Genomic DNA, 15,813 nt, shown 5'->3' with positions numbered 1-15,813 from the left:
GGGGTTATTTTAAGAGCAGACACTAACTCACTTGGGACATGTATTGCACTCAGCTTCATCGGTCTCTTCCTTTGACAGCCTGGAGGATTGGAAGTTGCCGTCACATTACTTATTACAGGACATAACGGCAATTACAATTCAAATTGTTTTATTGTTATAAATATTAAATTATTTTTAATAATAATATGTAATATCAGCATTCATTTAAAATTTCAGCCATTCATTCTTTAATAAAATTGTTAATATGACATTCTTTTGTTGTTAAAATCTATTTCTACGCATAATGTGCAAAATTTTGGTAATTCTGGCAATTCCCCAGATAGTTGAACATGCGTGGCTCACAGAATACAATTTGTTTCCGCTAAGGTTTTCAGGTTTCGTCATCTTCACTCATGGGACAACAGACGTCTTTCAGCCAATCACCTGAGCTGTAAATGACAAATGACTAGTACTAAAATTATAATGGATAAAATTGACATAATTAACAAATACTAAAAGACATATTAAAAAATAAAGATGATAAATAAAGAAAAATAACAATTACAATAGGGACTTGGCCCCTAAAAACAAGACATTAATAAAAATGACAAAACACAACAAAATTACAAAAACTTAAACAAAATTCAATATAAAAATGGAAAATATAAAAATAAAAAACTATAAAAACTATTATAGAAAGTTACATAAAGTTATGTTACTCTAGATGGTCCTTAACTCAATCTATAGACCTTATGTAGCCCCGCCCCTTTTCAGCGCTGCGCTCGTTGTCTTTTGACTTCTGGTCTGTATTTTCACAGCGATTTTGCGTGTTTATTAATGAACGGCTCGTTTTAAAATCTTTCCGGTCGACTGACATTTGTTTAGTCATCTGCTTTAAACATTACAATCCTCATGATAACTTTCGTTAACTTTAGATTAAGTAAATCCACTTCAAAAGCTAATTACTCCTGGACAGCAATGCCATAGAAATATACAGAGCGACCGCAAAACGGAAGTTAAAAGACAATATTCTAAAGATGGCGGCGCCCTCGTTCCTCTGGCTCATATGGTCTATAGGGCACAGCTGATTGGTTCCCGGTGTTTCAGTAGCCAATGAGCTTACCGCTCAACCTTCAGATACTCAGTCAGTATTTTCCGTAGCAGTGCAGCGCGCTTTCAGAAACCCTCCACCTCCCCCAGCTCCACCTGTATAGATCTTCTACGGGTGATTCATGTATGTTATATTGTACAGCAGCAGCATGTCTTGCTCACAGCGTGTTGTGTGTGTACAACGCTATCTCACGACCAATTCGTACAAATTCGTATGAGTGATAAAAAGGTGGCTAATTCGTACGAATTCGTACGACCTCACTCGTACGAATTTGTACGATTTGTCTAAACCCACGTGGTGGGTAGGTTTAGAGGCGGGGTCAGGGGTAGGTCATTAGTGTGAATTCATACGAATTGGGCAATTCGTAAAATATGTACGATTTAGCAAAAATCGAACTAATTCGTACGAGTGAGGTCGTATGAATTCGTACGAATTAGCCACCTCGTAGAATTCGTACGAATTGCCGTGAGATCAGGCTGGTGTGTATTGGCAGTAGCGAGTCCTGTACTTACTCTGCAGACGCAGCAGCAAAAACAGCAGCAGCAGCAGATCTATTCCACCAGACCAAACATATCAACATGGGCTTATCCATTACCATGCCAAACACTCAGAGAGCTGTCATGACTCAGTTTTCATAGTTTATTTTATTGCTTGCATCAAAAAAGTATTTATAGTACAGATTCTAAATTCTGATTGGATGAGCTGTTTGTGTTCACTACTTAGACTAACAAACTATATTACTTAGTGTTAATAACTGTTAATTTCGGTTATTAATGTCCTTATTTATTGTACATTTGTTTAGTTTTTTTATATTGACACTATGTTATAAAATTAGTGATCAGAACACGCATCTCCCATGATAAAACCACTAACACATGGCGTCTCATGGCTAGTGGTGCAGTCATATTTACCTTAGTATGGTGAAATACTGTGGGATAAATGCACTAATCTTAATAGGAATCCTCATTATCTTGGGTTTGCGTGAGGGGATAGTGAGGCGGAAATTTGTAAGACTGAGACCCAGATTATTTACATTTCTGCAGTACTGATTCATCCAGACTGCCATACTCTGTTCTAAATATTCACTGCGTCTTCCTCAGTATGCAAAGGGAGAAGTCTTCAGGCGATTACTTTGTCATTCAGACACAAACCACGAAGGCTCGCCTGAACTATTGTGCTGTACCTGAGCCTCAGAGAGCCGGCAGTCAGGCACCTGCTCACGGTGAGTTAGATGATCACAAATAAAGCAAGTTCTAACATCTCCGTCTCAAGACTAGGGCTTTTGAGGCTTATATTAACAAACACATGAATGTGCCAGCACAAATGCAACAAAAACTAATTGACCAGTGACCAGATGGCCGGCTACACACCGGTCAAGTAAACATCCACACTCGCGTGGAATCAAGCCAAAGGTTTCACTAAACTAAAATGAGAACTTCTTCTGCGGATATTACAACAGTCATGAGAATGAATATATCACACTGACAGTTGATAAGCTTAAGATAAACATCTTTTTTTTTTCAAAGAATTTGTGTTTGAATGTTGACATGAAATGTCAAGCAGTTGTGATCAGCATTTTGACATGCTTTAATAAATCTAAAAGTACTTTGAAAATATTTTAGCTCTACATACATTTTTTATGACCTCACATTAATTGAGAAACTACATGAAATATTTGTGCTCAAAAACAACCATCAAAGCAGAGTTTCTTTTAAAAAGAACTAGTGAAAGCTTTTTGGTCATTAAAAATGATGAAAAATTATGTATGTATCTTAAAGTCTTAAAAAAAAAAAAAAAACGAATAAAGAAAATATAATAATACTGATAATTATAATTCCACCAATGGCTCCAGGAAAATAAGATTAACATTCAGCTAAATTCAAACTGTAAAACAATTATAAAAAACAAAACAATTCAATTCAATAATTTATAATAATAATGAAAAGAAATATCAAACCAGTGTTTTGGCTAACAGTGTATATGTATAATTTGAATTAAAAACGGTTATTCAAGTTACATATTACCAGTTAATGCGAGTTACGTAATCAGATTACTTTTTCAAATAGTTTATTATGTTATTGCCCATTTATTGAATGACACGTCTCCTGTCCCCATGTTAAGAGAAATCACACTGTACATATACGTGAATTTGCATTTCCTTCATCCTGAAGCTTATTAATTTCACTTTTGGTTTAAAGGGGCCTTTACTTTAGCCAAAAACACAAATAGAACAAACGAACAGCCCAGCCCAGATGAGAAAAAGTAACACAAAAGTACTGTAACACATTGCTTTCTATAAGAAGTAACACGATATTGTAATGCATTACAATACTTTTTTTTTTTTTTTACTATAATACTGTGGTTTAATTCAAGTAATACCATAGATTTTTAATTCTCATGCACTCATAATAAACCCTAAAAATGTCTTATATTCGATGATAACTCCATATTTATGCCCTCGTTGCATCTGAAATGTAAATGTAAACACATTCTGGAATGGCTAATTACTCTTAAGTCTCATAAGCCGTGGTTTGTCAAAGCAGTCACTGGTGTTTGTTGGAAGCCGCACACAGTGGAAATGGACAGTATCAGATTGCACCTCTTTGTCCTGATTACCAGAGCTGTGCCTATAGAGCAAGAGCTTATTAACATGGATGAGGGGGTCTGAGGGGGCTCAGCATAAATACCTGCACACGCCCCGCTCGTGTCACACAGGTGAGTCATGACCTGCCAGGCCTTCAGCACCAGCGATTCCTTCACGACTCTGAGCGGAGATTCGCTGCTCATGCACCACAGCGGAGCCGCAGACTGTCTGCCCGTCACCAGCCATGCCAACATGGGCCCTCCAGGTAAATCTAAAAACAATGCGTAATGCCAATAATACAATGCAACTGACTATATAATGGAGCGTGGTTAGGATAGCTAATAAATAATCGTATTGGCTTTTGTTGTTGGTGTCTAACTGTACAATACTTTTGTGCAAATCCACCTGGCATTTGGTGCAATACTGTGTGTTTGTTCCGTGTGTTTGGCTGGTAAACACTTATTACATTTATTATTCATATATAGCATAATATTTCTTTTTTAGGCTCTGTCATGTTAATCATTTTTGCATATTGTTGAGCCTATGCAGTTCATGGTAGTACATTTCAATGTTTATTTTATTTTATTTTAAAAAATGTTGAGTATTATGAATTTGAGACAAAACCACGCTATAAAGTTTTAAAGTTTGGGGTCTGTAAGATTTGTAGATGTTGTTGAAAGAACTCTTATGTTTGCCAAGACTGCATTAATTTGACAAAAACAATTCAGTAATATTACGCAAATTGATCACAATTTAAAATAAAATTGGGTTACATTTGATTTGGTAACACTTTATTTTACAGTGTCATTGTTACACGTTACATATAGTTACTATTGTAATACTATAAATTATGCATAATTACATGCAATTAGCCCTAAACCAAACCAAACCCTAATCCTAAAGTATGTAGTTACTTAATTTTACTATTTAAATGTACTTAAATGTATAATTACAGTGTAACAAAGACACCTTCAAATAAAGTGTAACCCTTTATTTTAAGGTGTCATTGTTACAGTGTAATTATACATTTAAGTACTGAGTAATAATAAGTAACTACATGTACTTACTAAAGGGTTAGAGTAGGACTGGGGTTTGGTTTAGGTTTAGTTGCATGTTATTATGCATCATTTACAGTTATTACTACAGTAACTACATGTAACATGCTTAACAAAATTGTAATATATGTTAAAATGTAATTTATTCCTGTGATGAAAAGCTGAATTTTCAGCATCATTACTCCAGTCTTCAGTGTCACATGATCCTTCAGAAATCATTCATGCTGACTGAAAACATCTCTTATTATTATCAGTGTTAATATTTATGTGGAAACCAACACGTTTTGTTGATTCTTTGATGGATAGAAAGTATCAATAAACAGCATTTATTTGAAATAGTTTCTTTGACATTATACATTTCTCTTCTGTCCATTTTGAAAAAACTAATAGAAATGAAAAAAGTTGCAAATGTCATGGAATAAGTTGGAATAAGTTATAAAGTTGGACTTTTGTAGATCAGTCTCAAATCTGAGATGACAGCATTTGTCCAGTGGGAATACTTCCCATATAGAGGATTTTTTCTTTCCTTTTTTTTTTTTCAAAATGAAAAACAGAACAAGAGCAAGGTGAGAAACGAGAGAGAGACTGGACTATGAGCAAGTGTCCTTTCGACCTAGTCTATATGACCCTAAAGTTGTCATATTATTTGGTATTATCTCCAGTCATCACTCACCATCTGTCTGACTCTCACTGAGGAAGTGACCTTTCCTGAGATCTCATCTCTTTTTCCCTGGGGAAATACTTTTGGAAAAATAGCACCAAATCAAAAGTATAATGCATTGACCAATGCCTTTTTATATCAGAAACACTAATTTCTATTTCGTCTCTTTTGTTCACCAAGGCAGCATTTATTTGATCAACAAAAAAGCAGTAATAATGGGAAATATTATTACAATTTAAATGTAAATGTAATATATTTTAAAATGTAATTTATTCCTGTGATGCAAAGCTGAATTTTCATCATCATTACATCATTACTAGTCTTCAGTGTCACATGATCCTTCAGAAATCGTTCTGATATGATGATTTGCTGCTCAAGAAACATTTCTGATTATTATCAATGTTGAAAATAGTTGTGCTGCCATGATACATTTATTTCAGGATTCTTTGATGAATAGAAAGTTCAAAAGAACAGCATTTATTTGAAATTGATTTTTTTTGTAACATTATAAATATCTTTACTGTCACTTTTGATCAATTTAAAAGGTCCTTGCTGAATAAAAGTATTAATTTATTTCAAAAACAAATGACTGACCCCAAAGTTTTGAAAGTGTAGGGAAGAGAAGAAACTGCCAAGACCTACAGTAACTTGTTGAAATAAATCAAAATTATGTAGACGTGGTTAATCAGCTCAATTTGCACAGCTGTTACTTCTCCGTAGATAATTATCAAAGCAGACATATTATTACTTTGACATGTTGATTGCTAAATTATCGGGTGCTTATTTTCGTCCCAGTCTCACAAGCGAGAGAGCATTAGTGAATGTCTTGTCAGAAACTCAATGCATTGCGTCAAATCTCTCCTCATTGTTTGCCATAGCAAATCATAGTTCTTATGCATAATTACTAAAACCGTGCCATTTAGCGCGGGCTCTGAGCCAGAAGATGCAAAACTCTCAAATTGAAATGTTTTGGCATTTCTTTTCACACACATACGACCTCTGTTAACTCAGCCGCGCTTCAGAAAGTGAAGCCTGAATGTCAGAGTATGCAGAGATCTGATCGTTTGAAGGGCTATTTATCATAATGTGGCTGTTAATGTATCTGAACATTTAACTTCTGACACTCAGAATAATGATGGAATAAACCAGCGTGTGTTTTTAATAAGGGATCAAAAGGCTGATTCAATGGCAATGGTGCACTACTAAGGCCAGGCTATATGAGGAGTGTTAGTGGAGGTTGTTCTCAGAGAGAGTTTGATTACCACCCACAGGTTTACTCTGATCTGAATGAAACTCAATTGAGTGTTCTGTTCAGATCTGACAGCCGGAGGTCACTGCGCATATTAAGAATTATTGTCTGTATTTACATACCTGCTTTCCTTCATTAAACCAGTTTAATTTTATTTTCAGAGGCATTTGATGAAGGAAGAAATGATGCAATCTGGTGTTCATTATTACTGCAATAATGAATTATTAGTGTAAATGTCACCTTAGGCAGTGACGAGACGAGAGGTTCAGGAAACGTGGAAGAGCTTCTTTTAGTAATCAGTTGCTCTGTTTCAATCAGAGAAAAAGTTTGTTTTTGTGTATTATTTTCAATAAATTGTACTATATGAAGAGGAATATCTGTCTGTCTGTATATCTATCTATCTTACATCTGTCTGTCTATCATTCTGTCTGTCTATATGTCTATCATTCTGTCTGTCTGTCTGTCTATCTATCTATCTAATCTGTCTGTCTATCTATCTATATATATATCTGTCTGTCTATCTGTCTGTCTATCTGTCTATCATTCTGCCTGTCTATCTGTCTGTCTATCTATCTATATATCTGTCTGTCTATCTATCTATATATATATCTGTCTGTCTGTCTATCTATCTATCATTCTGTCTGTCTATCTATCTATCTGTCTATCATTCTGCCTGTCTATCTGTCTGTCTATCTATCTATATATCTGTCTGTCTGTCTGTCTGTCTATCTATCTATATATATATATATCTGTCTGTCTATCTATCTGTCTATCATTCTGCCTGTCTATCTATCTATATATCTGTCTGTCTGTCTATCTATCTATATATATATATCTGTCTGTCTATATATCTGTCTGTCTATCATTCTGTTTGTCTGTCTATATATATATGTCTGTCTGTGTGTCTGTCTGTCTATCTATATATCTGTCTGTCTATCTATCTATCTATCTATCTGTCTATCTATCTATCTATCTATCTATCTATCTATCTATCTATCTATCTATATATCTGTCTGTCTATATATCTATCTGTCTGTCTCATTCTGCCTATCTATCTAACTATATATCTGTCTAGGTCTATCTATCTATCTGTCTGTCTATCATTTTATCTGTCTGTCTATATATCAGTCTGTCTGTCTATCTATCTGGCTGTCTATCTATCTATCTATCTGTCTGTCTATCTATCTATCTGTCTGTCTATCATTTTATCTGTCTGTCTATATATCAGTCTGTCTGTCTATATATCAGTCTGTCTATCTATCTATCTATCTGTCTATCTATCTATCTATCTATCTATCTATCTATCTATCTATCTGTCTGTCTATCTATCTATATATCTGTCTGTCTATATATCTATCTGTCTGTCTCATTCTGCCTATCTATCTAACTATATATCTGTCTATGTCTATCTATCTATTTGTCTGTCTATATATCAGTCTGTCTGTCTATCTATCTGGCTGTCTATCTATCTGTCTGTCTGTCTGTCTATCTATATATCTGTCTATCTGACTGTCTATCTATCTATCTGGTGGTGGTGGCGCAGTGGATAAGACACATGCCTTTGGTGTGAGAGACCCGGGTTCGAATCCACTGTGAGACACCAATGTGTCCCTGAGCAAGACACTTAACCCCTAGTTGCTCCAGAGGCGTGCGACCTCTGACATATATAGCAATTGTAAGTCGCTTCGGATATAAGCGTCAGCTAAATAAATGAATGAATAAATCTATCTATCTGTCTGTCTGTCTATCATTCTGCCTGTCTATCTGTCTGTCTGTCTATCTATCTATATATCTGTCTGTCTATATATCTATATCTATCTGTCTGTCTGTCTATCTATCTATCTATCTATCTATCTATCTGTCTGTCTATCTGTCTATCTATCTGTCTGTCTATCATTCTGTCTGTCTGTCTGTCTATCTATATATATGTCTGTCTGTCTGTCTATCTATATATCTGTCTGTCTATATATCTATATCTATCTATCTGTCTGTCTGTCTATCTATCTATCTATCTATCTATCTATCTATCTATCTGTCTGTCTATATGTCTATCTATCTATCTATCTATCTATCTGTCTGTCTATCATTCTGTCTGTCTGTCTGTCTATCTATATATATGTCTGTCTGTCTGTCTATCTATATATCTGTCTGCATGTCTGTCTATCATTCTGTCTGTCTGTCTATCTATATACTGTATATGTCTGTCTGTCTATCTATATATCTGTCTGCATGTCTGTCTGTCTGTCTGTCTATCTGTCTGTCTGTGATGTCTCACTGATATTAGTGTCTGGTTTAGTACACTCAGGTCTCCCGCTGGTCCAGTCATCCAAACGCTCTCACATGCATCTGTCCACTTCCGCTCTGAGTAACGCGTCAGCGAGCCTGCACTACCCGATGCCCCCGTGTCACTATAGCAACCAGCAGACCACCTACGGCATGATGACGGGTACGTCAACTTACGCACAACTTACGCAACTAAGAGAAGTACTGCTCTTCTGTGCTTGTGTATTATCATAAACACACTCAGAAATACCGCGCGTGTGTGTGTGTGTGTGTGTGTGTGTGTGTGTGTGTGTGTGTGTGTGTCTCCAGCGCAGGAAATGCTCTCTGCCAGCATCTCTCAGACCCGCATCCTGCAGACCTGCAGTGTTCCTCATGCCAACATGGTCAACAGTTCACTGCAAGGTACAACCTCAACCAGAACAGACACACGTACAGGTGTTAAACGTTCAAAGTCAGTCAGAATAAATCATTTAGGCTATCATCAGAATAAAAATAGTTACCAGTGACAAAAACTGCAGCGCGTGTGGTGCCATTCTGCCTCTATTAGAAAATAGTAATAGGCCTACAGCAGGGGCGTTTCTAGGTTTTAAAAACATCAGGGGCTGAGCCCTAAACGTCAGGGGCTAGGGTGGGTAACAAGATAACATGATTCGATATAGAGAATAATGTATATTTTAGGCCTATATGCAGGCAGACTGGTTAAAAAATTCAGTCCTGGCACTGTGGCCACACCAGGCCATACTACCACACAGACACACACATTCAAATGTGAGGTAGTTAGGGGGGTTGGGGGGCATGCTCCCCCGAGAAAATTTTTATTTCTCAGACTTACATATGTAAATTTTAAGGTGTTTGACGGCCAACATTTTTTGATAACAATAGCTTTAAAAGCATGTCAGTCGGCAGTAGCATAAATTATTTGTCAAGCAGATAACAGATTCTTAAACATGAGAATGAGGATAAATGTTGAAATGAATGATCCACACTAGAAAATGGAAATGCAGAATGTTTCTGCTTATTGTTGACAATACACAACCACATATTCCAAACAGGAATGGCCTTAAATGAGAAATCTTTCAAGGATTATTTTGCATAGATGTAAACTTTTTAGCATTAAAGATTGGTTTCAGCAACTTGTTTCTTTCTTGAGTTAATCAATGTTTTTGGCACTATTAAATCAGTTCAATTAAATTTCAATTGTTCACTCATAAAGACAGTCACTTGTCACCATTACTGGCCTAATGATGCAAGTTGTGCAAACACAGACAAGCGGAGTGATAGAAACTGTGAAAAGGCTGATGCTGGTGAAATTTTCGAACACATTCGAGGACCTTATATATAGGCTACATATCAGAGTTAGGAATACATTGTAATAATTTTAATCAAGCAGACTAAATCACACGACTGCGCAGCAATATTTAAGCACATTATACAAAGGAAATAATACAGATCTAGACAAATTGGGTGGCTTATAGTTAAAAGAATGTCATGAACGATCATTTAGGCTAGATGTAGGCCTATTTTTCACATTTTTGGTCACAAAATATTTAGTTAGTTTTGATGACTTTGCAATATTGATAAAATGTTAGAATATTAATAATGAAAATTGAGTAGGGCTACGCCAAAATGTGTAACATTTAGCCTACAAAGGAATACAAAAGCCCCGACATAGTTTTGACGCAGCTTTAATCTCCCTTTTGGTTATTTCAATACTTAATTGACGACAGAACACGACGTTACATGCTAGTTTATTTTGCGTGATACAGGGCGCGCCGCATTTGCGCGTGATTGAGCCGCGAGCAAACGGCTGGCACGACGTAAGTAAGTTCGTTTTTCTGAGTTTTACTGACATATAGCCTGACAACATCTGGTGTGACTGAAGACTGTGCGGCGGTGCTGACTGCGTTAGTTATTTTAAACCGGTGCGGCGCGCGCGCCCCCGAAGTTCATCCGTGAGAAACTTGAAACCGGTGCTTGAACTTGAATTCAGGTGACTCATTAACACTCACGCTACTGTCCACGCCCTGCTCTCACGGCTCGTGGACTCGTGCTGCTTGCCACTTTGCCTAATAATAATGATCAATAAATAAAAAAAATTGAGATCCGGCCCCGGGGCTATAAAAAAAACATCCGGGGCTGAAGCCCCGGAGGCCCATGTCTAACGACGCGCCTGGCCTACAGCATTTACATTACCAGGTAATTCCTTTTGTTTGTGCTTCCATCTAGTGTTTGTAGCAAGAAATAACAGTTATATTCAGTACTGTATACAGAAGAGATCCTTACTGTTAAAAAAAAAGCCTATGTCAGTTTATTTGATTAACTATAAAATGTCTTCATGTGCTGTGTAATTAGAAATATCCACCGCTGAATTTAACCGAGGCCCAAATCTGAATACAGTGGCATGTGATGCACTGGAAACATCCCGCCACTAGAGGGAGATGCAGATCAATTTATTGTTATTTGAAAGATAGAAAATGTAAAGCCTCCGACATATTAAGACTTTTTCTATATTCCCATTAGCCTATAACTAATACAGTAATTTGGAAACATTACTAGTTTTAATGTTTTTGAAATAAGTCTCTTATGCTCATCAAGCCTGCGTTTATTTGATCAAAAATACAGAAAACAATTAACATTGTGAAATATTATTACAATTTAAAATAATTTAATATACTTTAAAATATATATATATATATATTTTTTTCTGTGATGCAAAGCAGAATTCAGTGTCAGAATTCAGTCATTTTAATATGCTGAGTTATTATCAATGTTGGAAACAGTTTGTGCTGCTTAATATTTTTTTTGGGAACCTCTGATTAGGATTCATTGATGCATAAAAAGTAATAAAAAAAACAGTATATTAAAAAGTAAAAAATCACATAAATAAATTATTTTTTAAAGTATTTTAAAATAGAAAACCATTCTTTTAGACTGTAATAATTGTTCACAATATTACAGTTTTCCTGTATTTTTGATCAAATAAATGCAGGATTGATCAGAATAAGAGACTTTTCTTTCAAAGACATTTTAAAAAGTAATGTTTCCAAACTTTTGACCGGTACTATATATATAAAGATGAAAATCATCACAATATCACAATTAATTGAGGGTGAACCAGAGGTAAAAGTTGGCAGGTTATTAAGATATATTAGGAGTTTATTTTTGTTCTCTCTCTAATTGAAATATTTAAAGGGTCAAATCACTGTCCCTAATATCACTTTCCAATAGATATTCCTAAAGACAGCACTTTATTATATCATTTTCACAACACATATTCATTTTTAAAATGCACTGCATAACAGCAATTACCCCGACACCTGACAGATCTCACTAACATAAATATGGCAACAAAAAAAAGTGTCAAGGGAGCAACCCATGCACATTATAAAGCTTTGCATTTGGCTCAATGAATCTGTTGGTGTTTAGAAAATAAATGAATTCACAATAGAGTTTTCCTTTGTGGTCGTTGGAATAACTGATATCCTGTCTGAGATATGAAGAGTTCCTTCATGTTTTCCTTCATGTCTGTCCTGCTGTCCCGCAGGAGCTCTGGCTCCACGCCTCTACAAGTTCCCCGAGCACGGTTTGGGCGGGGGCTCGTGTGCTCTGACCCACAGCTTCCAGCCGCTGCCCCAGGCCCTGCTCACGGATGAACCCTCTCTAGGGGACATCAAGCAGGAGCTGCGCAGGAAGAGCCGGCCCCTGGAAGAGCCCCCCGATATGGACTCGCCTCAGATCCGGGAACTGGAGAAGTTCGCTAATGACTTCAAACTGAGGAGGATCAAACTAGGTTTGTCTTTTAAGCTGGACCGTGTTGAATATCGTTTCCCATATAAACATATTTTGATTAGCTTATATCAAACCAGTTTAGTTTGTTTACATGGTTGATATTAGATATTTATTTCTGTGAAGGCCAATTATTATAAAGCTATCATCCACCCCTAACTGCACATCAAAACATAATAAACATTTGGTCGCCCAATTCGTGTTCTTATGCACTATTCTGTCATTTTGTAGTGTAAATGAGTGGTGTGTTCACACTGAAAATTGCACTTCAAATACCTGAATGATGCATTTAATTAACCGAAAAACACTTCATTAACTCAACTGTTGCAGCTACAAAGAGTACTTATTATGTAGATAATATATAAAAAAGAATTCTTAATGAATAACAAATTAGAGTTTTAAAATCAGTTATAAGAGTAATTTCCAATGAAACTGGAAGACAGGGCGGGGCATATCGTAGCTCCTCCCCCTTTAAAAAAATTGGCAATAGCCAGAGCCGTTGAGCTCGGCAAAAGCTAATTTTCCTCCTAATCTCTAACCGTTTCTTTAAAATAATGTCGCTTTAAAATACAGCATTCTGTACAGCATTCAAATGGGTCCGATACGTTTTCTTGCCTGCGCCGACTCGCACATATGATCCGCTCTGTGCTCTCGTATCTCTCGTGACACTAACATAAAACCAGACTTCATTCGCCTCAATGGAAAGCATATTTATACTCCCTATATAGTGCATTATGTGCTATTTACCATGTAGACAATAGTAAATGTGTGAACAAATGAAACAATTTTAGCCACAGCTTCAGCGTCTATTTATAATGTATCAGGATGCTATAAATTCTAGAGAGCATTTGATTGGACAGAAAAAAATGATGAGAAACTGAAGTGCAGAGTGATGTCATCAAGATCATTGATCCATATTGATCCATATCCAAGTTTTGAATGCTTAAAGTATATCTTCTAAATGTGAATTTGTTGCGTTGTTTAGGAACACACTAGCTTATAGATAACAGTAAGGCTAACGTATTCATACAAAATGGCAAAAAACTTCAATTTTGATTTCATTGATTTTTAAACTTTACTTTTAAATGACTCACTCTCATGTCGTCCCAAACCCGTAAGACTTTCGTTCATCTTCAAAACACAAATGAAGATTTCTGTCCCTCCATTGAAAGCCTACGCAACTACCACTTTCAAGCCCCAGAAATGTAGTAAACGCATCATTACAGTAATCCATGTGACTCCAAAATGAACCTAGGCTATTTTTTGTTAATCTACCCGAGTCAAACCTTCGTGTAAAAGCATAATTGGAATGGAAACGCCACTTTTCAGATTGACCGTATTTTCGTTTTCGGTCAAAATGCCTTTTGAATGGGAGTGCATGGGGCACTTCTATGATAGCATCAAAATCACTATTTCTAAAACACTAAGAAGGCTCGACACAACATGAAACTGTGCTTGAAGTATCACCAGGGGCTCTACACATGAACTCGAGCATTGACAGCATTGTTTGTGTACACTAAGTTTACTAAAAAGAAAGGTTTTGTACGACTCACTTTATCAGTTAGTGTTTCCGGTGGCTGGAATTTTGTCAGTCAAAAGTAGTCGATCTCCGAATGCCAAGAGGAGAGTAAAGATCTTTACTAACAAAATACGGTCAATCTTAAAAGTGGCGTTTCCATCCTAATTATGCTTTTACATGAATGTTTGACTCAGGTAGATCAACAAAAATAGCCTAGGTTGCAATTTGGCGAGAGTTACCATTTAAGAAATATGAATCTCCAACCACTGATCTCTCGTTCATGCAACGTCTGCTCTCGCATCAACGCAACACATGACATATTTGTATGTTAGTTTGGGTGACCTTTTTTTCCATTAATATTATATTATCTGCAAGTATCATTAAAATACAGGCTACTTTGAAGATTTGAAGTACTCTGCAAGTGCACATTCAGTACAACCAACCGCACATTCTTTCCCTCAAGGGTTTGCTAGCAAAACTTTTCCTAAGTTTCAGCTTCGATTGGCAGGTTACACACAGACCAATGTGGGTGAAGCACTGGCGGCTGTGCACGGCTCTGAATTCAGCCAAACCACCATCTGCCGCTTCGAGAACTTGCAGCTCAGCTTCAAAAACGCCTGCAAGCTCAAATCCATCCTGGCAAAGTGGCTGGAGGAGGCCGAGCAAGCCGGTGGTGAGTCAACACACTCCTCAGTGGGATTATTTATATATTTATTTATTTACCACCACCATGCCATTATCCCTGAGTTTTGAAGGAAAACTAAAGATTGCTTAGCTCTAATTTGCGACTCCCATCAGCTCTTTTTAATGAGAAGATGGGCATGCATGAGCGTAAACGGAAACGAAGAACAACCATCAGGTAAATGGGGAATTCGAACTAAACAAAAGCCATTATATCAGCATCTCCCTCTCATTAATGCCTAATTAATTCTTAATTTCCTCTCTCAGTCTTGGGGCTAAGGAAGCCTTAGAAAGAAATTTCGTGGAGAAGAGTAAGCCATCATCTCAGGAGATCGTGCGAATGGCGGAGGGTCTCCATCTGGAGAAGGAGGTGGTCCGCGTGTGGTTCTGTAACCGCCGGCAGAGGGAGAAGAGGGTGAAAACCAGTCTACACCACAGCTCGTTCATGGCCAAAGAGACTGCAGCCTGTAGACCCTGAAGAGCCAGAGTCTCCAGATGCTGTCCTGGGATGTGATTATTATCCACAGGCAAGAATGCACACCAAACTTTGGCAGTGAGTGGGTTTATTGTAGTGATTAACCCAAATAAAGGGTTTGAACACTTTTAAAAATGTCTGAATGTTATCTCATAGATATCAAAATATCCAACCAAATGACATCTGCTAACACACTATGACCTTCTGAAACGTTTGGACTCATTTGAAACAAGTGTCCTATCAGAATAACCAGGTGTAATTCATCACATTAACTACTGTATGAATATGATTCGCTAATGTTTTACAAATACATCGTGCCACAATAGCCTACTTTCTCTTCATATTATATATCCAGTGTTTTATCATTTAAATTTTGAAAAAAAAATTCTATGCCAGTTGGTTTGATATTGTGTTATATAATGCAATGCCA

The 15,813-nt window shown here is 36.6% G+C and overlaps 1 protein-coding gene across 1 annotated transcript; it reads left to right on the top strand.

Annotated features, from left to right (window-relative positions):
• Nucleotides 1-3,812: 3,812 nt before the first annotated feature.
• pou1f1 (POU class 1 homeobox 1) lies at nt 3,813-15,608 on the top strand (the record flags this gene model as incomplete). The annotated part of the gene is made up of 7 exons (XM_082174843.1): nt 3,813-3,939; nt 8,936-9,085; nt 9,232-9,324; nt 12,467-12,712; nt 14,736-14,900; nt 15,026-15,086; nt 15,176-15,608. The coding sequence occupies 7 exons, from the start codon at nt 3,813-3,815 to the stop codon at nt 15,384-15,386; spliced, it is 1,053 nt and encodes a 350-aa protein (XP_082030969.1). The 3' UTR covers nt 15,387-15,608.
• Between the last annotated feature and the right edge of the window lie 205 nt (nt 15,609-15,813).

The sequence above is a fragment of the Leuciscus leuciscus genome, assembly GCF_965113295.1.
Source record: "Leuciscus leuciscus genome assembly, chromosome: 7".
Taxonomy (NCBI): Eukaryota; Metazoa; Chordata; class Actinopteri; order Cypriniformes; family Leuciscidae; genus Leuciscus; species Leuciscus leuciscus.
This window is presented reverse-complemented; position numbering and strand designations above follow the sequence as displayed.